The 25,010-nt window shown below is 28.3% G+C and overlaps 2 protein-coding genes across 4 annotated transcripts in view; both read right to left on the reverse strand.

Annotated features, from left to right (window-relative positions):
* Nucleotides 1–12,088, reverse strand: part of LOC126901562 (uncharacterized) — a 57,744-nt gene extending 45,656 nt beyond the window's left edge. The window contains exons 1-2 of one of the 3 annotated variants that reach the window (XM_050678108.1): nt 11,905–12,088; nt 5,677–5,913 (exon numbers count right to left, since the gene is read on the reverse strand). In XM_050678108.1, coding sequence (XP_050534065.1) covers nt 5,677–5,913; nt 11,905–11,965 — 298 coding nt within the window. In that variant the 5' untranslated portion in view covers nt 11,966–12,088. Of the gene's footprint in view, nt 1–5,676; nt 5,932–11,904 lie in introns of all 3 variants that reach the window. The other 2 variants (XM_050678107.1, XM_050678109.1) reach the window with 2 other exon arrangements.
* LOC126901549 (craniofacial development protein 2-like) overlaps nt 1–25,010 on the reverse strand; it is a 265,790-nt gene that overhangs the window by 102,414 nt on the left and 138,366 nt on the right. The window lies entirely within an intron of this gene.

Below are 25,010 nucleotides of genomic sequence, written 5' to 3' on the forward strand. Positions count from 1 at the left end.
ATAGAAACAGTAGTACATTAACTAACTAATGATATTATCAAAGCGGCAAAAAAACTACTCCAGAAACTTGTTAAGACAAATATCGCGAGACAACCTATCCAGCAGAGATAAAAGAACATATTCGGCAAAAACGTAGAGCTAGAAGAAAATGGCACACTGACATCCAAATTATAAAATAAATAAATCCTAGTGACAAAAATAGTGAAAAAAACAATAATAAAATTACCTTTATTTTTTGTAGACCTTGATCCTCGAAATAACAATAAAGATATATACAACTTAAATAATTTATGTTATCATAAAATAAAAGTAACTCCTCCGAAGAGAAAAAAGGTGTGCCACAGTGTAAAAACAGCCAAGCCTTTGGACATACTCAACAATGCACATACAAGTAACAAATGTCAAAGTCATTAATAACATACTCTTTGGGGATCCAGACTTATTACCCCTAAAGGACATGCACTATTATAATCAGCTAATTACAACAAAGCTAAATTTGTTTCTACTAGAAAACCAACTTACTGGCCAAGTGACTCAAATTAAATTCCTGATCTTTTAAACTTCTTCTAATTATGTTCATGTAGAAGAGCTGGTAGACTTGCCGTCTGATCAAATTCCTGTGTTATTAACAATAAGTTTTTTCACAATGGCCCTAGAAAAACCACTTTCCGTACAGTTGAAAGCAGCAAGTGACATAGAAACAGTAGTACATAAACTAACTAATGATATTGTCAAAACGGCAAAAAAAGCAACTCCAAAAACTTGTAAAGACAGATATCGTGAGACAAACTATCCAACAGAGATAAAAGAACCTATTCGGCAAAAACGCAGAGCTAGAAGAAAATGGCACGCTACCCGTCATTTAGCAGATAAAACTGAATGGAACCGCTTATGCAAAGCGCTTCGTAAGAAAATCAAAGAAGTTAAAAACGAAAAATTCATATTTAAGCGGACTAACATTATATTCCAGAACAATGGGAAAAGGCGCAAGTAATCATGTTGCTGAAACCTGGAAAGACTCCAGAGTAATCTTCTTCATATAGGCCAATATCACTCTTACCCAGTATGGCTAAACTCTTAGAAAAGCTTCTTTTAAAGCGCCATAAACCTTTAATAGAAGAAAAAAAACTGATACCAGATCATAAATACGGTTTTAGAAACAAACATTCAAGTATAGATCAAATTCATCGTGTAACAAACGTAACAAGTAACGCGTCTGAAGAAAAAATATTATTGTTGCGGAGTATTCCTTGACATAGCCCAGACTTTTGATAAATTTTGGCATAGAAGCCTGCTTAAATTTGCTTGAACAATTACCAAACTCATGGTGTCCTATTTCAGTCCTATTTGATTGAAAGACAGTTCCGCGTCTTACATGACAAAGCTTTAACTAATTGGAAAAATATAGCAGCCGGAGTTCCACAAGGTAGTATATTGGGCCTTAAATTGTATCTAATTCACACGGCCGATATTCTGACCAACATAAATTCAACAACCGCTATGTTTACAGTTGATACTGCAATATTAACAACTAACAATGATCAACAGATAGCTACTGATCAGATTCAAATAACCTTAAACAACATTTCTACGTGGTTGAAACGTTGTAAGATGAGGGTTAACAATGAAAAGTCAGTGCAAGTAAATTTCACGTTACGTAAAATATGTGACATTCCAATATTTCTGAAGCAACAAATAATCCCACAGAGAGATTCGGCTAAATATCTGGGAATGCTCCTTGACTGATGCCTCAACTGATAACATCATGTAGGCCAGAAAAGACTGCCGATAAAGGATAAAATGCGCGGACTCTATTGGTTAGTTGGAAAACATTCTGAGTTATCACTAGAGAACAAACGTCTATTATACGTAGCGATCGTAAAACCTGTCAGGACTTATGGAATTCATTTGTGGGGTTGTGCCAGTAAGTCCAACATAGGTGTTATACAACGTTGTCAAAATATCGCGATTCGTACAATCGTCGCGGCTTACAGATTTGATATAAATGATATAAACTATATTTTATTATATTATCAATACTTTAAACAATATAATAAAAATAGTAATTGGTTTTTTATGATGTTGCTATCACAATCACTGACTGTGAGTGTTTATTGTTAATTATTACTATCAATAGATATACTTTCTGTATTACCAATTAGTGTATTTATAAACTCACAACAATGTGCCTTACTACCATTGATAATAACAATGCTATGTACTTGTTAATATCGATCCCATAAAAAACCAATTAACTACCCGTATTTGTAAACCCTTATGTATAATACATTAGGGTGGCCCTCAAAAATCGAATGTCTTTTTTTTTTTTTACGCTACCCCTTAATTTTATTTTAATGGTCAAAAAAATGAGCTCTGCAAAATTTGGGACCGATCCGTTAAGGTTAACCCGTGCCCCCGGGCCTATTAAGTTGAGTCGTAGAGTCAAATTTAATAGAAATAACTGATCTATGTCTCATAACTTTTTTTTCTCTTAACTTAGAATAATAAAAGTAAAACTCAAGTAATTTTACAAGAAATTCAAAAATAATAACTTCAATGTTGTTTTCTCAATAAATAGCCCACAAAAACACTACATACAGTAAAAAACATGTAAAAGTCTTAAAATACGTTATAACTGATTTTGTTGATTTTTAATTATTTATTTTCATTTTATTTTTTGGAAAACGCATATTCGTTTAAAAAAAGATTCTAGAAGTTTAATTTTTTATGCCAAGTACGATAATTATATTAGATTTATTATTTTATGGACAGTTAATTAATGATTAATTACAAACCTAACAGTTTAATTTAATTGTTATTAACAATTTTTAATTTTTTTTTTTTTAAATAATAATAACTTTAAAAAAAATATTTTAACAATAATTAAATTATATTATTATAATATATTTTTTGATAATGTACTTTTTTTACAATTAGGAAATTTTTTCCGATAATTACTTACTATTTGTAAAACGTATTGTTTCTGTTCTTCATTTGTAGTTAATATATTAATGTAGTCTTAGATTAATTTAATGCCACGCTAGGCTGTATCATTAATGACTCGTAATTTACTTATAGTATTTAAAGCATTTATGTAACTGTTGTTCGCACTCCAAAATGATGGATCAATTTTCAAAAAATCAGTGTTCAGATTAAATAGTTGTAAATTTGATGGTAACTTACTACCAGTTATTTCGTGGGAATAATTACCAATAAGATAAATATTAGTTCGTAATACTTTAAAAGACGCTAAAAGTATTGTACATTTGTGATTAAAACGTATCATTTAATATATAATAATAAACAGGTAAAATATATTTAACGTGTTCACAAATTGTCTGCTGCATTTATACGACACAAATTATGTCAGTTGTCGAAAATAACTCAAATATTCTTATCTTTAATAATAATATAATTGGTACTATCTTAAAGTAATTCAGTAAACCAAAATTGATATATTGATACGACAAAATGTAATAATACAATCAATTTTGTTAAATTTGTAATTAATCATTAATTAACTGTCCATAAAATAATAAATCTAATATAATTATCGTACTTGGCATAAAAAATTAAACTTCTAGAATCTTTTTTTAAACGAATATGCGTTTTCCAAAAAATAAAATGAAAATAAATAATTAAAAATCAACAAAATCAGTTATAACGTATTTTAAGACTTTTACATGTTTTTTACTGTATGTAGTGTTTTTGTGGGCTATTTATTGAGAAAACAACATTGAAGTTATTATTTTTGAATTTCTTGTAAAATTTCCTTTACTTGAGTTTTACTTTTATTATTCTAAGTTAAGAGAAAAAAAAGTTATGAGACATAGATCAGTTATTTCTATTAAATTTGACTCTTCGACTCAACTTAATAGGCCCGGGGGCACGGGTTAACCTTAACGGATCGGTCCCAAATTTTGCAGAGCTCATTTTTTTGACCATTAAAATAAAATTAAGGGGTAGCGTAAAAAAAAAAAAGACATTCGATTTTTGAGGGCCACCCTAATAATACATGTATATTAACTCAAAAATTTGAAACTTTAAATGTTTATATCTAATAAACAAATAAAGTTTTTGTAAAAATTCAAATGCCATTTACTATTAAATTAAAAACTCAAACATTGTATTAAATTAAAAATATGTGTTTCTATTTAAAAAAACAAAGTTGACGCTTTTACCAGGCATAAGGGATGAACTTAAAAAGTACATTATAGTTAATAATTCAAGAATAATTTGTAACTAAAGATAATAAAAAAAAAAAATGTGCAAGCGGGCTTTTATTTAGTTCGGCCTGTAACAACAACGTGGTTTGCCACTTGCATAACGACTTGCTATAGTAGCAAGGGTCGCCACCACCTAGGCGAGGTGTCACATTTATCAGATATGATTACCGGACCATAGGTGGAATTTAATTTTAAGTTAATTAAAAGTATAATCTAAGTTAATCTGTCGTTATATGTATAAATTACTATAATGCCTCATGGTTTATTAAACACAATTATGACAATCAAAGTTGTATGTAGTTGATATGTAAAACATACCATAGCCCGTGTCTAGATTAAGGAATAGGAATGAAATACACGCGAGTAATTAAGTTACTCGCGCAATAAAATAAATATTACAGTTGAAATTAATAAGGAAATTTAATTTAATTGTTAAAAAAAGAAAATTAAGTTAAACATGGACAAAAATGCGAATGCATCAAAAACCATGTCTACAAATAAAATAAAATATTTAAACAAAACAAACAAATAATATTACAAACATCACGGACGGTGTTGGAACACATCCGTTAATGTTAATCGGAAATTAATGAAGAACACCAGGAGCGGTTTGGACACTCGCTCCTTAGCGTTGGCTAGAAGAAAGGAAACACGTGCTCTCCACACATAAACAAAATTAAGTTAATTTACAATAAAATAAAATGAAATAAAATAATTAATAAAATATAGCTCATTACATAAATATAATATAAAAAAGAAAACAATACCCGGTCTCCGAAGAGACCCATCCGATGGTCTGGATGCTTCGTAGAAAAGACCTGGCCGTTCGCCGTTGGCGGCTCTACTTCATCATTGTAAAAAAAGTGTCAATAAAAAAATAAACGTGTGCACCCTAGCACGGTCAATGACAGAAGAAAGAATAGAGAAGAGTCAACACCGATCTAACGGCAATTTCAAATCGATAACGGCCAGTCTTTTTGGAAGGGATCAATACTGATAAACAATTCGATTTTAATTATATTTCTCTTCTATCACCTTATCTAGCGGTCAGAGACAAAATAATGAGTGGTTGACACCGCTGTGTCAGAAAAAGGTTCTTTCGCGCGATAAAATAAACAAGTAGACATAACAAAAAATCATAAACGGTTCACCTTCGAATTTGTGACGTTACAAATGTTTAAATTATTGTTATTCTGTTAGTAATTGAGTGGGTTATGATAATAAAATCACATTGTACGTGATCACTAAAATTCACCAATAAAATTTTTTTTTTCCCAAAGTAAAAAAAATTAAGTCGCCCAGCTAAAATGAATTTTAAATATGCCCCGGTTATGTTTATTAAATTATTATAATAACAAACGTGTTTAAATTGTAATTTTGGAGTGGGTGTATATTAATAGTCCGGATAGATTCATAAAATTACTATTGATTTAGACAATGTATCTCTTACCAACTTCTGTAAGTCCTTTATCTGGTTGTAATTTTGCGAACTTTTGGATTAACGAATCACAACTTTCAGTAGTAATACCCTCGGCAATCGTAGGTAAGAATTTTTTTATGTATTCATGCAAATTTTGGGCATTCATGAAGCCTCCTGGAAAATAGTTTACATTAGTTATAACTTCATTTACTGTTTGTTGATGTTCATGATTGACGTCATCTTCACTGTCTTCGCTGTTGTTATATTCTACAATATTTGTTGGAACTAAAAATTATTTTAAGCTTTAAATTGCAATTTTGAATAATTATTTTTAGATAACACTTTTAAATAAACAAAATGATTGAATTTGGGTAAGATACGCAATTTCTCAGAAACTATTGAAAATTTTAAATGTTCGTAAAGAGAAAATTATTTAGTTTAAAACTTACAATAATATACAGTAAAGTAAGTTTTTTCATCTCATTAACGATAAAAAAAACTCAACTTTAAATTTTTGTAAATAGGAACACCTACATTTAACTTTATAATGTGATAAAAAAAAGTAATTACTAACAAATATGGTCTTATAATTTTTTTTTATACTAAAACCTTAGATATTTCCCTTTCATTTGATATCATTTTTTTGAAAATCTAACACTTATTCTGCTCACAGGGGGGATTTAAAATAGCAACTTTTTACAAAACCTAACTTTTTAAACTTAATTTTTTAAAATGTTCCGGAAATACTGCGTTCTTTAAACATATATCAAATTAAAGCTTATGTTATGTACTATAAAATTAAAAAAAAAAATTTGTCCCGACAACCTATCTTCTATGCACAAATGACTACCGTATTCAAAAATATGCTATTTTTGTATTAAAATCCTGGGTTTTGTATTTTATTTTATTTTAAAATATCTTATAAGGGCAATACACTGACTTTCATGAATATTTTATAATTTAATTGTCATAGAATAAAGTTCATAAGACATATAAAATTAAACTTATTAAAATTTTTTTATTTTTTTAAAGTCGAAAAAGTAATTTTTAAATTTGAGTTAGCTTAAATAGCCAATTTTATCAAGGGACGAAAGCAACGAACAATTGCCTAGTAGGTAACACTTGTGCCTTTTATGTTTACGGTACGACGTTCAAATCCGTCTGTGGCTATTAATCTATTGCATTATTAATTCGATATGATAAAAGTATTCAACTACAAAATTAAATCATTTTACTTTGTAATTTAATAATTTTTTTAATCTATTTGTATGTGCTACTACTAGACTATAATATTCCAAATTTGTTGGTAACATGTTGCTATATAAATAATTTCTAAAAAAACATGATTTTTAGTGTCACTTGAATTTAACGATGGATTTTTACAATTATAATCAAATTTTATAATACGCTCAATTGAGTTTCTAAAAACTTTTTTTTTAGATTTATAATCATAAAAATTAATTAATTTCTGAATATTTCCATTGTAGAATCTTTTTAAACACCCAAAATTAATTAGAAATGATTACTATGATATTTATGTAAGTGATCTATTATGATAAAAATGTAAAAAAAATCTAACTTTTCTGATAAATTTACTGTAAATAGTAATTATAAAATTCCCTGATTGCTTATTAATCTTAACAATTTCATTTTTTTCTATTTAATTTTGTCAATTTCAAACTTGCGTTGTTGAGCTATATGTTATGATAATAAATAAATTTTTTTTTTATATTAAAACTTTCACTTTAACGGACAATAAAAAGTAGGTTTAAAATGATTACTTTCAACATTGTAAAAATCAAAATTAATAATAATTTGAAAACAATTAATTTTAAAAATTATATAATATATAACTAAAAGAATTACTAATCTGGGTATAATTAAGGAAATAGAAGTTTATGTTGCTTTTGTAATTATCCATCAATTTTTTAAAATTAAACACTATCTACAGATTTGCATCGAAGCGTTTCTTATGATAGTGATTTTAATCACCGTCAGATTAAATCTATAATGGACCCAACTATTCAACGTCTCCACTATGTCACAACCCCACTGTGATGGGTTTTTTTACTCTTAAAACTAACTTTTTAAATTTGTTTTTGTTTAATACAAAATATTATTGATGCATCACTATTATCGTTTTCATTTTAAATATTTGTAATAATACTTTTAAATTTGACTCAAAATACTCAAACATAAAGTCTAAAAACAAACTGTAGACTCAATTTGTTGTCACTATTACAAATACTCAATGGAGTTTAAATGTTTGTATCATATTCTTGAGTTTAGTAAATTTTACTTCGTCTACCGAGTACCAAATGTGATTATAGGTAGAATTTCAAGAGATACTAAAGTATCACTTCAATACCATAATATAATACTATAATATAATAGGTATAGGTGTATGTGTGTCAGAGCGTAGAAATAGATTAAAAATGAATTTAATTGAAATGTGTAGCTGAAATCACTAAAATTGATTTAAATCCAAAGACAATAATCCAGGGAATTAATTTCAATTGATTTAAGATAATTTTTGTTATATATTTAATCTGTAAAACGATTTTTTTTTGTAAATTTATTATTGATACTATTTCACTTTGAGCTATCGTGTATATAAAATATCGGATGAAGTTGGCCTTATCTCAAAATTTTTTTTTCAAACTAATATCAGACCAGATATTTTTCCAAAAACCTACTAAGAAATTCCATATAATTCTAATATGTTCCCTTGGATTTAGATTTACCAATTCATTTAAAACTGTATATTTACTCTATTATGGATACGCTCTTTAATATGGACTATAAATTGTATAAGTATACATGTAATTTTTTTATCATAACCCAATCAATTAAAAAAAACAAAGTATATTATAATTAATTGATTTCAATAATTATTGATTTTGATTTTTAATATGTTAAAAGTAATCATTTTTAACCTACTTTTTTTATCCTTTAAAGTGAAAGTTTTAATAAAAAAAAAAAAAAATTACTATAACTTTTAGCTCAACTTACAAGATGAAATTGTAATCATTAATTAGAAAAAAATGGTACTGTTAAGATTAATATGCAGTCGGGAAATTTTATAACTACTATTTACAGTAAATTTTTATTTCATCTATTGTTAAATTCTGGTGGAACTAAAAAAAATTTTTTTTAGCTTCGATTCGAAGCTTATAAGGTATTGGTTTTACTATGATGTATTTTTTTTTTTGTGTCTGTTACAATTTTTTCTCAGCTCTCAACGAACGGATTTCTTTCATCGATACGTCAAAAGATCACAAATCGTATTTAGTCGTAGACATTACCCTCAAAAATTAAAAAAATTTTCCTCGTTCCCCGTAAATAGGGAAAACCTCCCAAAAAATTACAAATTTAAAAATCGCTAATTTTTTAATTTTTTTTACTAAAAACTGCCATAACTTTTTTAAAAATGAACATATCAATATAATTTTTTTTTTTATAGATACTTGATGTCTTTACCTATCATTTTGCATATATTTTTTATAAATCTAACCCTTTATCAGCCCACAGGGGGGGATTTAAAATTACAACTTTTTCACAAAAAATTTACTTTTTCAACTTGACTTTTGAAAATATTCCGGAAAGTCTGATATTTTTATATATATCTTAAATTAAAGATAATGTAATATACTATATTATGAAAAAAAAAATTTGACCTCTGAACTTGTCTTCGTGGTAAAAATTGGCTACCAAATTCTATTTTTGTGTGAAAATTCTTGATTTTATTTTTTACATTTTTAATTTTATAATGCTATAACTTTTTAAAAAATGTATGGATCAATACAATTTTTTTATGAAAAATAATAATTTTTAATAACCTCTTTATCATTCGACATACTTTATCTTAATCAGGATATTAATAAGGAACTAGCAGATCATGTAGCTTTTGGAATAATACACCAATTTTTTAAAATTAAACACTGTCTAAAGATTTGCATTGAAGCGTTTTTTTTATAGTGAGTTTAATCACTGTCAAATATCAATATACTTGATCCAACTATGCCACATCACCACTGTGCTGTGTTTTTTATATTTATGATTTATATAACAACATGTTACGAAAAAATTTGGAATGTTAAATCTGGTCATTCACAAATATAGTTAAAAATTAATAAATTAAAAAGTAAAATTATTTACTTTTGTAGTTTAATACTTTTATCATCTCAAATCTAATTCGACAATATATAATTTAAAAATATAAATGAATGATTTTAATTGTTTATATGGATAAAGCTGGTTAAGTTACTTTTTATTTGATTAAGGGATTTTTTTTTCAATTTTTATGGGTCATATCTTAAACTAAACTTTAATTTAAATTAAACTAAACGAATTGTAAGTATTTGACGTATCGTTGAAAAAAGGAGGTTAAGTAATGTTGGAAAAATAAATCGTGGCCACAAAAAAATCACATAGTAAAATAATATTAATATGAATAAGAAATTTCTTCTCGGGAGGGTAGACTATAGTGATGAGATTCTTGATATTTATTGAAGTTATTGAATCTAAATGAGATAAAAATCAAATGATTTGAATATTTTTTCGAACTTATAAAAAATATAAAATATTAATTGCCACAGGCGGTTTCGAACCTCTTACCGAAAGCGAGATTTACACTAGTGTTACGATTCGGCTACTGTTCGTCGCTTTCTTCGCATAATAAAATTAGCAATTTAAGCTAGTTCAAATTTGAAAATACATTTTTGATTTTTTTTTTCATAGTAAAGTATATAATAAGCTTTAATTTAAGATTAAATAAAACTGTGAATACTTCCGGAACATTTTCAAAAGTTAAGTTAAAAAAGTTCTACTTTTTATACATATGTTTCAAGTTTTAAACCCCCTCGTATAAAGTGAAATGGTCAATTTATAGCAATTTAAAGTTGAAAATTTAAAATCAAAAATTTTAACACCAAAATTGCATAATTTTTAACTACGGCAGGTATTTGCGCATAGAAGATAATTGGTCGGAAAAATTTTTTTTTTTTCATTTTATAGTACATGACATACGCTTTAATTTTATATATGTTTAAACGACGCAATAATTCCGGAACATTTTCAAAAATTAAGTTGAAAAAGTTAGTTTTTGTAAAAAAGTCGTTATTTTAAATCCCCCTAGTGGGCAGGTTAAGTGTAAATTTTGCTGGGATATAATTGATAGTCTAATAAAACATACAAAAATAAATAATTTTTTTTTAATTTATTCAAAATTAAGTCATAATAATGTAATTATAGTAGCAATCATAGATACATATAATATATAACATACATTTAATTATATCAACCAACCTATATTAAAGATTTTTTACGCCAAAGTAATAAGAAGTACCAAGTCTTTTCTCTAATAAGTAATAATACTAATAAGTACTGATCCAAACATTTGTTACCTTTTTTATCTTAAAATATATTGAATTATTTTTAATTTAATTTAGAATTTTAATTATTTAAGGAAAGAAGGTTTTTTCACGTGTGTTGTCAGTAATGCAAATGTTTGATTTATCATCGAAAGTATTTCAGTTTTCTAAATGTTATTTCAATATAAAGAAAAAACTAAAAACATCAACAATGATTGTTTAATGACAACTGTATTTTTTTAGAAATATCTACTATCGGGACTGAGGGTAAATTTTTAAAATATTGGCGTATAAGCTATTAATAGACGTTTTGTGATTTTTAACGTGTCGTTGAGCAAAATCGGTCCAGTAGGAGTTAGTGTAATGGCGTACCGAGCAGAAAAAGAAACACGTCAAAGTAAAACCAATAGTTTCTCAGCTACGCATTGAAACTAAAATTCTTTTAGGATAGTCCAAAATTGTAAAAATTATGTTAAGAAAAAAGTAATGCAAAATATTTAATAAATCAGAAGTTCTTAAGGATGTGAAATATCCTTAATAACTTCCTAATTAAAATATGAGATAAGCTGTAGATAAAGTGGAAACATTTTGTATAAGAATGAGAAGTTAAATTATAAGAAAAATATTCATAATGTGTTAATTTATTAAAACATTGAAGTATCAATTAACGTTAATTAAAAAGTAAACTTTAATTTAAACTGAAATTACTAAAACTGCTTTAAATTTATTTTTTCTGATCACAAAATTATCACCAACTCAAATTTTTTTTATATGAATAATTTTTATTTTAACACTAAAATATTTGGAAATATCAAAACCCATGACAGTAATAAAACGTTTAAATATCAATTATTTTATGAGAAAAATAATAAAAAAAAAAAATTACCTGCAAATGCAATTGTAATATAAATAACGAAGAGTAATAAAACAATTTTATTTTTAAACATATTTGAAGCTTATAAAAATTCTTTTAATGGAAGTTATAATATTTTTGGAAAAAATTATATGGATTTATTCAATTAGAAACAATTTAAAGTACTTAATGAAGTCAATATAAAGCTTGTTTTATAGGAAATTGAGCTTAATTTAAACGGTTCAGATGTTTTATTTTGGTTACTGATGACACTATTGACGACAACTGTAATAATTAATTCAATAATTTTTTCGTAAATAGAGTCGTAATCAGTATTAATAACTATAATTTTATACGCCATTAATTCAGCACTGTAAATTCAAGAAAAATTTATCATTCTGAAACTACATTATCAACTTATTAAAATAATTGTTACTTCTTTTAAAAATATTACATAATGAATTTAAATATAAGATTCTTAGAATAATGATATTTGAAAATAATAAGATTTAATTATAATAATAATAATAATAATAATAAATTAGATAGTCTATCTTTTCAACTTTTAATAAAATGAATTGATGCCATTCATTGTATAGATTATAAAAAACTTAGAAATGTCCTGTCACAGTGCAACACACAAAAATATCCAAACAATTACCTTATTTTGTTGGCCAATTAAATACGGTCAGATAGGTTTTTGACTAGGTTAACTTTCCCGAATTTTGTTTATTTTCAATTCCATAGCTTGTAAACCTCAAAAAGAAGGGCACGTGTTAATAATAAGAGATGAGCATAAAAAAATTATTCATGATTGGTAAATTCATAATATACAGGTGATTTTTTTATGATAACTCACTCAATTATTTACAGAATAAATATATTTATACATTTATTTTTTTTTTGGTTATCAATAGTTACACATAATTCTTGAATTATTAACTATGTAATATTTTTAAGTTCATCCCTTATGCCTTGTAAGGGCGTCAACTTTGTTTTTTTAGATGGAAACACATATTTTTAATTTAGTAAAATGTTTGATTTTTTAATTCAATTGTAAATGGCATTTGAATTTTTACTAAAACTTTATTTGTTTATTAGATATAAACATTTAAAGTTTCAAATTGTTGAGTTAATATTCAGGTATAATACACAAGGTATTACAAATATAAGTAGCTAATTGGTTTTTATGACATCGCTGTCACAGTCACGGATTATTTATTATCAATTATGACTATCATTAGATATACTTTTTATATAGTCAGTTAGTGTAATTATGAACTCACAACAATGTGCCTTACTACCATTGATAATAACAATGCTGTGTACCTGTGAATATTGATTTCATAACAAATCTATTAGCTACCTGTATTTGTAATCCCTTGTGTATTATACATGTATAATAACTTAAAAATTTGTTTATATCTAATAAACATATAAAGTTATACCAAAAATTCAAATGCCATTTATTAATAAATTAAAATCTCAAAGATTTTATTAAATTCAAAATATGTGTTTACATTTAAAAAAAACAATGTTGACCCCCTTACAAGGCATAAGGAATGAACTTAAATAGTATTACATAGTTAATTATTCAGGAATAATGTATAACTAAAGATATCCCAAAAAAAAAAAAAAAATGTTTAATTTATTATTATTCTGTAAGTAATTGAGTGGGTTATGATAAAAAAATCACTCAGTATAACAAAATAATTATACAATTAAAAGAAACCAAAAAAACTTATCAATATTTTTTTTATTTTAACCAACCAAAAAGAATGTCTAAATAATCGAACTTTATTTAAGAACAATTCGATAAAAACGTTTTATGATTTGACACGACTTATATCGCAAAAATGTGGTCGACATTGGTTTTGAGGGAAAAGACCCGTGGGCTATTTATTACTGAGCAACAACAGGTTATTTTAACAAAAAAATAAAACAAATCGAAAAGATGAACACAATAATAATAGTTTTCGCATAATATCGCGGCACTTTCGCTGGCGTCGATGACCCGATGTCCGGCGTGATCCTCGGGCGTCAAAAGGTTAGCAGCGTTGATGGTGACCTTGTGTGGGTGCGGATCAATCGGTCGACGTTGTTGCTTTCACATCGGGAAGAAGACTCAGCGTATCATTTTTGGCGGGTCGTCTTTGGTCGTGGGACACTTGTTGGACTTTGCACCGTAGCGAATGACACGCGGTGTTGGTCAGTCAAATACTCATAAAATAGGGCGACGGATGAAAAAGGTATCACGAGTCGCGGGGCATCGTGTATAACGAAGCGACGCGGGTCGTGTTAGATTATGATACTCATCACTGTTAGATTTCAATTTATAATTATAAATTGGAATTTGACAAACACCTCTGATAAGTAATTCGCCCAATGAGTAAAGCATCCAATAAGTAATGCCGTTTACAAACGTTTGAATTCAATTTATGATAAATTGTATAAATACCAGAAAGTGATTTGGTTATAACCACCCATTAAATATTGTCTAATGTTCATATTATTTTTCAAGAATTTTATTATATTTGTTAAATTATAATATGATAATTTGATTTTAAAATGTATAAAAATATTATTAATCTATCTTGGTATGATACCCAAGGGCGAGGTTCCCAACACGTATGTTTAATACAGCAAAACATTAATTTTTACTAAATATTAAATTTTTCCCAATCCTTCAATTTTTGATAAATAATTAATAGAAAAATTTGCTATGGACAATTTTATCTCTCTCTTAAGATATTCAATTTTTAATTAGTATATGTTTACTTTTTATTGCGAATTTTCCTTAGGTAGGCGCTATTCGCCCAATCTTTTCTATGTGTACAGGAAGATTGAATTTAAGTAAGGCATTCATTTTTTCAGAAACCATTGAAAATTTAATATTATGTAATGATAAAAATTATTGGTTTCAAATAATTCTACAATAATAGATGCTTAAATAATTTTTGTTTTCATGCATTTAAAATTAAAAACTATTATTTTAACTTAATAATATGATAAAAAAAAAAATTACAAACAATTTGGTTTTTATCATTTTTTTTATTCGATTGATCGTTCATCCATTACACTATTTTGATACAATCAGTGTATTTGATACAATCAGTGGGTGTGTGTTGCTTAGTGAGCATATTAGTACAGTATGCAATACGAACAGTGCCCAACTGTGGTAAAAATTGACTATAGACCAAATGGGTATTAATCATTTTTGCAATTTGAAGAGGTTGGAAAATTTACCCATAATGCATAATACAAGAAAAATCAAATGGGGAAAGTTGATTTTATTGTTATTTGTATAAAACATTTTATATATAAATAATTAATTGAAGTTGCTCTGTTACTAAAAATAAACTTTGATTTTTTTTAATTAATTTATATTTCTAAATACAATTAATATTAATTAATGAGAATTTTTCGAATTAGACTCTATAAATCAAGTAGTATTTTTACCTAACATCAAGTTTTTATGGCGAATAATTTACCTAAGAGATTTTATGAATAAGCATTCTAATGTTTAAGCNACCTAACATCAAGTTTTTATGGCGAATAATTTACCTAAGAGATTTTATGAATGCTTAAAGATATTAACTAGTCACACCTATCTCTATTATAAAAACGTTTACTAAAAATATAGTTATAGAATCTTTTAGTAATTTATTACTCAAATTAGAAAAATTTACATGATAAATATTTGATTACAGATATTTGATTAAAAAATTAAAATATAAATGAGCTAATAATTACTACACTTGTTTTAAACTATTTTTGTTGACTAAAAAATACAATGAAACTTAAATAAATTAATGTCTTAATATTTGATATAGTCAAAATAATAAAAAAATTTTACTGAAATAAATTTAATCTAAATGTGTTCAATTTAAAAATAAGAAATCACATTTTACAAAATAATTTATTTGCATTGAAGTTATTACTTGATGTTCTTATTTATTAATTTATCATTTTAACTATTTTTTTATTGTTTTTTCGTCTTATACTTAATTATAAATTGATAATAGCCCTATAAGAAAAATTCAAAATTATAACCAAGTCATTATTTTCATAAAATAACTTTTGTACTTTGTCATATTCTACAAAAGTACTTCAGCCCAATTGTAATTATTTTGAAGTTCTGAAAGTTTTTCAAAATATTTGAAATATTTTATTCAGACAATTTTATCTTGACTATGATTTATATAGTTTTCTGTTTCACTATTTTCTATATGACTTTCTAGTAAATTATTTTAGTAACCTGTGTTAACATTGGGTTATTTGAGTCCTACATTGAATAATTTTTCAGCACTGCTAGTTAACAACTTATTTTTTCGAATGAATGTAAATCTTTATAAGTACTTATAAAGATAAATACTTGGTTTTTTTACAAGCATCACGTTACTGATCATGTCTTAAAAGTTACTTTATGAAGTTAATTTGCACGTCTAAATTTGTTTTCTACAAGGACTGTTTAAGGAAACTACTACAAAACCCCATCGAGTTTTTACAACCTGTATAAACTCGATTAACATTAATCATGGCCGGCGACCCACACACGCGCGAATTATTATCACAGATAGTGAAAAACTGTGCTGCGGCTTTAATGATACGGTAACGCTCATCGAACACACATCATATTACTACCCGACCACAAAACGCGAGCCAACTACACACTGACTTTACTAGTGCCAGCTCGAGTGCAAAGGCTGACACCACCACCCTTAGCATCAAACGTGGAGGAGCATCGTTTTAAACAGCAGTAACAGCAGTTACAACACAGTAGCGGTAACAGCATCCAAATCAGCAACGGCGAAATCCATAGAATTGGAATACACACACTCACCCCTTAAAACACCCAATAAACAACGTAAGATTTACGACCTTCATTGCGATACGCGGTTACCTTCCCGGCCGTTATTGAATAGGCCGACAGCTTGGCGGGAGGGTATTTAACATAGTCCCGCGACTCGTGCCACCTTTATCAGCTGTCGCCCTATTTTATGAGTATTTTATTGACCAACACCGCGTGCCTTACGCCACGGGGCGAAAACCAACAAGTGCCACACGACCGACGACGACCCGCCAAAAATGATGCATCCAAATCAGCAGCGATAGTATGCGAAGATTATTATTAACTGAATTCGTCTTTTTGGTTTTTTTGTTTTTTCATTTTTAATTTTTACTTTTTATATTCTACAGTTTGGAAATACATCTATATATTTTTCAATTTACATAAATAGTGATTGTCTAAGAAAAACAATATTTTTATTTGTCATAAAAGGCTAATTTTGGTTTTGTGTATTGAAATTATTATTATTGCATTAAAAATTATAAAACGTAAGTAATATAAATGAAAAGGAAATTGCTGAATGCCGTCAATACACCTCAATTCCTTTTTTTACTATTTACTTTATAATTAGAAAATAATTTATTATTAATATCATATCACTGATAGCTTCAATTAGATACGTAGTGTGATCTTTTGATGTATAGTTAAACAAATCGGTCAGTAGAAGCAAAGTAATGGTGTGTAGTCATAAAACAACTACAACCACGTTTGATACCATAAAATAAATACAAACAAATTAAAATTTTTAAATGCTATAGAAATATAACCACAACAAATTTAAAAGAAATTTTACTACAAAATTATAATTGTAGTATTATATAACATGGTTGATGTGTATAATCAGAAAATAATAATTAGTTAAGATTGTAATCCACATAATAAATCATGTAATTTAGTGTAGTTCGTTTACTTAGTGTAAGTAAATGTCACTAACTTCTGCTACGTCGGGTCGAAGTGTCGACTTATTTATTGAGCTATCTATTATTGTCACAAATAAGTGATATGATTTTTTAATTAATTTAATACATTATCTGCTTTATAAAATTGCTTTTATTTCATTTCTTATAATTTTTTAAAAATTCAATTGTTTTTAATATCATAAAAATATGTACACTTTGTGATATTATTATAGTGCTAAACTTTAAAGTTTTTAAAAATAAATTAATAAACTATGTAGGCATTATTACATGTGTAAACTTTAGTATTATTTCATAAAGTTAATTCAAAATACAGATGTTATTACGCACTTACATTGTATTGTATTGTAATAAACAAAAAAAAGATAAAAAAAAAAAGGAGAATGAAGGGGGAAAAGGTGTTGTGGTATCTCGGTATCGAATTATATTTATTTATTAATTAATAAAACATCCCTACCTCACTTATTCCTATTCTTGTTTATTACGTGATTTTTTTAGAAGTAAGGCATGCAAATAAATATTCGCACTTCCCTTTATTTCCTTTTATAATTGACCGAGTTGTTTTATGGTGATTTCTTCCTTCAGTGTCAACAGCCGTTAATACTGTCTTGCGTTTATTTCGATTAATTAGTCTCTCTGTGTATATTAGATTTAGAAAATGGATTCTCTACAATGGGACCTGCGTCTATTATAACTTGTTACCCTTTTTTATCATCTTTAAATTCCTTTTATATTATACTATGTTTTTACTAATAATATTTTCGATGAATTCCCTATAGTCAATATCGATATTCTTAAAATTTACTCTGAACTTGTCAAAATATAATTATAAGAATATGTCTATCTATATTCAAAATATAATCAACAAGACTGAGGTGGTCCAGCGTTTCTCAGCGTAAAGCCTTGGCTGGCGCGGACACAGTTACCTCGTTAATATATATTAGATATTATTTCAATACACCTTTTACTATCCTTTACGCCAACTGCCTACACGTTACCGAAAGGTAATTAGCATAGTCCTTTATGGCTGGCGGGTACACACGCAGAGAATATTTCCAAGGTGTATAATCCTATCTTACTGAACACCCTGTATATTTTATGATGAACTTTACCCGGACTTTTAGCTCTAGAACTGGCTTGTCGACGGATATAGCGCACTTCAAAAATACTCTTTTTATAAGTTTAGTACTACTCTGTACCTCAACTGCCTACACGTTACCGAAAGGTAATTGGCATAGTCCTTTAAGGCTGGCGGGTACACAGGCATAAAGTACTACTACTAAAACTAGTTAATTCTAATCACAAATTATGCTTCTTCATTTAGTTCGGCACATTTAAGGCTGTTCATAAATGTAGGGCACAATAAGCTTTATTATGAATATACGATAATGTATAAGGTATTATGCCTGTATAAATAAAATTATACTCGTTCACTCTTTTCGGCACATTTAAGGCTGTACAGAAATGAAGGGCACAATAATATTTAAAACCTTTATATAAAAAATAAAGATTATATTTATTTGTCGTGAGAACATTAGGTGATAATAAAAATAAATAAAAACTTGTTCCTGGGTAAAATATTAATAAATCATCTAAGACAATGTTCACCACTAAAGATGATATGATAAAAAGAAACTAAGTCACAGGGACAAAATATTTACTTATACTGACGCAGATTCCACGTAAGAGAATATTGAGAGAACGAGAGCAGAGCCACGAAATATTTTTATATATTTATCTATGGCGTAATTTACACATATGATTATGTAAAAAAAAATTAGGCGAGTAATAACATATAATAAGTCCCTCTAAACATTTTATTGAAACTGAGCCTTTGTTGGAAATCATTACACTTGTCTATAATTTGTTACGACATATCGTAAACAAATCATTATTTACAAATGCATATAGACATCAAAAATCTTAATTTAAAATTTTTATGCATAACATATGAATAATGTTAATTATTATTTATTATTTAAAATTTCAGTATTCAATCAATACATATAGGATTCTTTTAACGTTAACCGCTAAAACCGCTACTCGCTTGTGGCGACACATGGATAAAACTAAATGGTTTTCAAATTTTTTAGTAGATAGATTGGTAGAAGATCAGTTTGGTAGGAACGAAGAACCGACCTTATTCAGGTTTGGCGGATACGATAATCTCCCGAGAAAAGGTATGGTCAAGAAATGTGTAAAGATAATTATTATCATAACTGCGCCTCAGCTCCAATATATATTATAAAATGGTAACAACTTAAAGCACCTAGACAATACTCAATAAAACTTAATCTAAAAGTTCATATAACTAATAGAAGGTTAAAATAATTAAATTAGGGTGGCCCACAACAATAAACTTTTGAATTTCAATTGGGCTCGATTTCCTTCACTTTTGGAATATGAACAAAAATAATTTTTACGAAATTCGATCGATAAATTTTAACAATCTTCAAACACAAGAGGATCGTTATCGAATCTTGGGTGTAGTTTTTTTGTTCTTCTCAAAAACTACTGTTTTACGATCAAAGCTAGTAGAATATAATTTGTAGACTAATAATAGTCTATTAAAAATTTAAGAACAAATTTTGTGTTAAATTGATATTTTCTCAATTAAAGTAAAAAATATTTTAGCGAAAAATATGTACTATTTTGATAGTCTAAAAATATTTGTTAAACCGTTCAACGAAGTGTTCAAACAAAATTTTTTTATAACATTATTTTCTAAAAAAAACTTCAATAACATTTTTCATATGTACCATCAAACATTCGACGTAATGAAATTAAATTATAAAATAAATAATATATAAAATAGAATATGAATAGTAAACAGAGAAAACTTGATAATTTTACAACAATTTTCTAATAGGTTGGCAAAAATTGTTGAAATTTGGACTAAAATCTTGTGTTAATTAATCAATAAAAATTATATTTCTCTATTAATAAAAATTTATAAAATAAAATTATTTTTAATTGATTCATGAACAGCGAACGTGTTGTTTAAACGACTAGTTTGACACATCGTATCGCAAACGTTTTATTACGTTATAAGAATAGGCATTGGTGGTCAATTTTATTATGAGGGGGTAAATTTAATTGTTCTCCTTTAAAAAATAATTTTTATGTAACAATTAATTAATGTTTTCTACGTTATTGGGGAGTTAAGCCCTTATATAATTGGAGTTTGAAAAAAAATTATAACCGTAATACTTTATTTTCAAAAGCTGAGGCTGATGGCGTAGCTAACTAATATCAACAGATTCTTTAACAATCTTGACATTTAAGCATTAATTTTTAACAAAAACTCTATTAATAAAATTACATTAATATATTTTATGGCTAAAATATATTTTAGATTCGATGCGAAGCACAGGTGTTCAATTTGTGATGATGTGTGTTTTTGTCTGTCATTGAATATTCATTCATTCTTTCAAGAATATCGTATATTTTAGCTTATGCGTTAATTATAAAAAAAGGTATACGTTTTTAAAATTAGTGAAGAATTTTTATTCTACTTATAATATACATAAAAATTTAATTTTAGCTTAATTAAAACCTACTAGGAATATACCATATAATGACGCTATTTATGATATCCACGCTATCAATTTTCGGCTGAAAATCTTGAAACTAAAAAATTTGTATTATGCAGTAAAAATCAAACTATTTTGATATACTAATAATAATATTTGACGAAAAATTGAATAACAGAGTCCGTTTTTCATTTTTTGGAATGTTTTTCGTCAATAATACGTTGAGCCACCCGTACATTTTTTTTTTTTAAATCTCAAATTTTCACAAAATGTTATTTTGAGGTAGATAATAAAGTTAAAATGGTTCTCATTAAAATTTCGAAGATCGACTTGTTTTGATCACCTTAACGTATACATAAAATTTTTATCAAAATACTTAACTACAAAAATTAAAAAGGACCATTATTATTCTTTAAATTCAATATTAATTTATTTAATAACTATTCATAATTTATGAAACATTACTTATTATATACTATTAATTTGTCATATTAATATTTTATTATAAAAAGTACAATTAAAAAACTATGAAGCAAACTGATATAATTTTAGTCCTCTTCATTGTTATATTATTATGTTTAATCAGAACACGGTATTTGGTCGAGTGCTTAATATGTATTAATTGAGAAATTCATAACGATTAAAATTAAATTTTTATACAATTATAAAATTTGTACTTACAGACCAAAAGTATAAATACAATAACTAACATAACACTAGATTATAGTTGTACTATTATTTAATATTTTACTGAATTATGATGTAACGATGATGGCCAAAGGTATTTATAGTTATTAAATGCTATTCTACATTTTTGTATTCTGCAATAATTTACAACAAAACTCCATTAAACGACATAAGAATTTTAAACGAGTATCGACATACAAATAAGATAATTTTTATTTTAGCTATAATATATATACAACAATTTTTCAATCTTTCGCATTTTAAAATACTATGATGACAGATTGAAACTTGCAATTAAAAAAGTTTTCAGACAGATGTAACATTTCAAATTAATTGTTTACATTACATCCAAAACCTGGGCTACACTAGCTTAGTATAAATATGGGCAAATTATAGTTGACCATTTAAAAATAGTTAACGATCCATCAGAATGGAGTATAAAGCTTATGGGCCAAAAAAAGTCTCTTTTAAAAGTAAGTAATGTATAACATTGATTAACTTATAAAAAACTGCAATGAGAAATTTTCATTTTCAAACTGTACAACTGCACTTCGCTCCAGGCGTCTTTCTCGTTATCAGTCGTTCATCTATTAATATGACAATCGGTTGTCATCGGATGTCTCCCCGCCCTGACACCGTGACAAGGCCGCTGCCGAATATGCATACTGATAACGCGTTCTGTTCCGTTTCCGATGTACAACTATAACTGGTTAGCGTTTTTGTAGTGCACATTTTTCTCAATCGACCGAGAGAAGTTAAAATAAGAGGCTTTGAACCGATGCAGTTTTATTTCTAACTATATTAGATTTTAGCTTTAACTCAAAACGGTGATGTCTTCCTTACAAATTATTTTTGTTCATATGGATATTTGAACGATTTCACTGGAGACAGCAGTGAATTTTTTTTTATCTGGATTATTCACAGTTACGTGCTATATAGATTAGATTTAGCCTTGACTCTGGGAAATATTTATTAAAATAAAGTAGGAGTAGTTTATCTAATACAATCCGCTGTAAACATTGTTGTTGGAAGGTGTTGGTTACAGTTTGATATAAAGACCTCATCGATATCGACAAAAGTTTATTATAAGTAGTTTATTTTCGTCTGACCTTGTCAAAGCGGCCGATTCCCAGGTAACCGTTATTATTATTCATTATCTAGATGCCATCTCGTAAACGGCGGCCTCGTACCATCTTATCGCGGGTACTTTACTACAACAACAATAGCAATAATAATAACACTTCTACAGCAGTAGCAAATTTGACCGTAAACGGAGATACTGTTTATCTCCGCTATTAACGTGGCGCGACATTGGATCATTAATGTTTGTAAATAACACATATGTCAATATGTCGGGGAAATATTTAGCACAAGTGAATTGCGCTGAACTATGTTGCGAATGCGCTTTTAGACAGCTACCATGCTACGCGACGAAACCCAACATGCTAACCACGCTTGGGGAAAATCTACGTAGCGAAGGGAGGAACCCAACTACCGAAATTTTACCGTCCCGTACGCCACTCGATAGCGAAATTCCGGTCCGCGAGCCCGAAGTGGGGGTTTTCGACAACTTTACGGGCCGTATCAGCGAAGAAGAGATCGACGCGAACGGGAACAACCAGCGGCCCGTCATAGCGCCTTTACCGGAGGAACATCCGGTCAACCTCGCGCTACGCACATCAGACGACGAATCCCATGTCGAACAACCGGGGGAAGTTACGCGCGCAAGCGGTCGACTGGGCACGCCGTGCGTTAGGGACGCGTACGTTTCCCGCTCGATAGCACACGCGGCAGAACAAGTCGGGGTGATCCGACAGAACATTCGCGACATTTCGAATAACGCGCGGATTGATGCGCGTATGACTGAATTAGAAAGGTCGCTGTCGCGTATGTCAATGGAACAGCGACTGGTTCTCAACATGCTCCAGCGAATCAGTCAAAATATGCCGCCGTCCCCACGTGTTACTGTGTAACCGACTATTCGGCAAAATAACGTCGTGTTACATTCGGTCCATCGGGAGCGACGGAAACGTCATGACATGACGCGACACTTCACGAGCATCTCGCGGACATCGAAGCGCAAGAAGCCCGCAACATGAGACGATCGCTCGTATAAGCTACACGCGCGTCACTACCACCCGATAGTCCCAGTGACTACAAAAACTAGGCACGCTCGAACGCGAATTTTTCTCACGTTTTCCGTTTTTTGGCAGCGGGGATTTGACGGTTGTTCACAGTCACACTAGGGCCACCACTCGGGACGGGCATTGTGTCACAGACGGTGGGTGCACAGAATGTATCGCACGAATAATCCGTCTGGGACGATCCGTCCTGTTTGGTCAACGACACTCCAGGACCAATCGTTGGCGACTCCCGCTCCGCAGTGCGCATCAGTTAAAGATCAGCAAGATCCAATCCAGCGGACAGCACCTCGTCGGACCGGCCAATCACCCACTTTGGTGTCAGGGCCACCAGTTTAGGCTTTTGGCCAGTACCAGTGCAGGAATCGCCGCTTTTCTTTTCATTATAGTTTATTGTAAATTTATAATATATATAAGGCTGTTAAAATCTTTTACGGATAATAATAACCACTTGGTTTCTCTATAAAAACAAAAGGTATTTATTATTTATTTGTCGTAATATGCACAATGCTCTGTATCACGCATCTTACATTTATCAATATTTAATACTTAATTAATAATATAATTATATTTAATATCATTTAATATATCAATATTTAATACCAATTGTATACAAACAAATAATTAATTTATCTGTCATAACATATACACTGTTGTACACTAGCTATTATATATGTATAATATACATGTTAAATTGATTATTGTATACAATGCATCTTATCTTAAAATAACTATCATGTTATGTTCAAATTTTATACAATAAACTGAAAATCACTAAAAGCGCTGACGAAAACAACCTATGAAGGGGGTAATTAAAAATAATATAAAAAGGCTTAGTTCTGCTTGCATATCAGTGAGCGAGTATGCCAGCGAGCGGCTCAATTCTCTCTTCTTTTTGAAGATTAGAATTCAATAAGGAATTCAGAATTTTTCTAACTCATTTATTTTGAGCAAACTAGCCGCGACCCCGTGTTGTCGTCGGTACATTTTACAGTGAAATCAAGTACAATTA

The sequence above is a fragment of the Daktulosphaira vitifoliae genome, unplaced genomic scaffold (genome assembly GCF_025091365.1).
Source record: "Daktulosphaira vitifoliae isolate Bord-2020 unplaced genomic scaffold, ASM2509136v1 Scaffold_3, whole genome shotgun sequence".
In the NCBI taxonomy this organism is placed as follows: Eukaryota; Metazoa; Arthropoda; class Insecta; order Hemiptera; family Phylloxeridae; genus Daktulosphaira; species Daktulosphaira vitifoliae.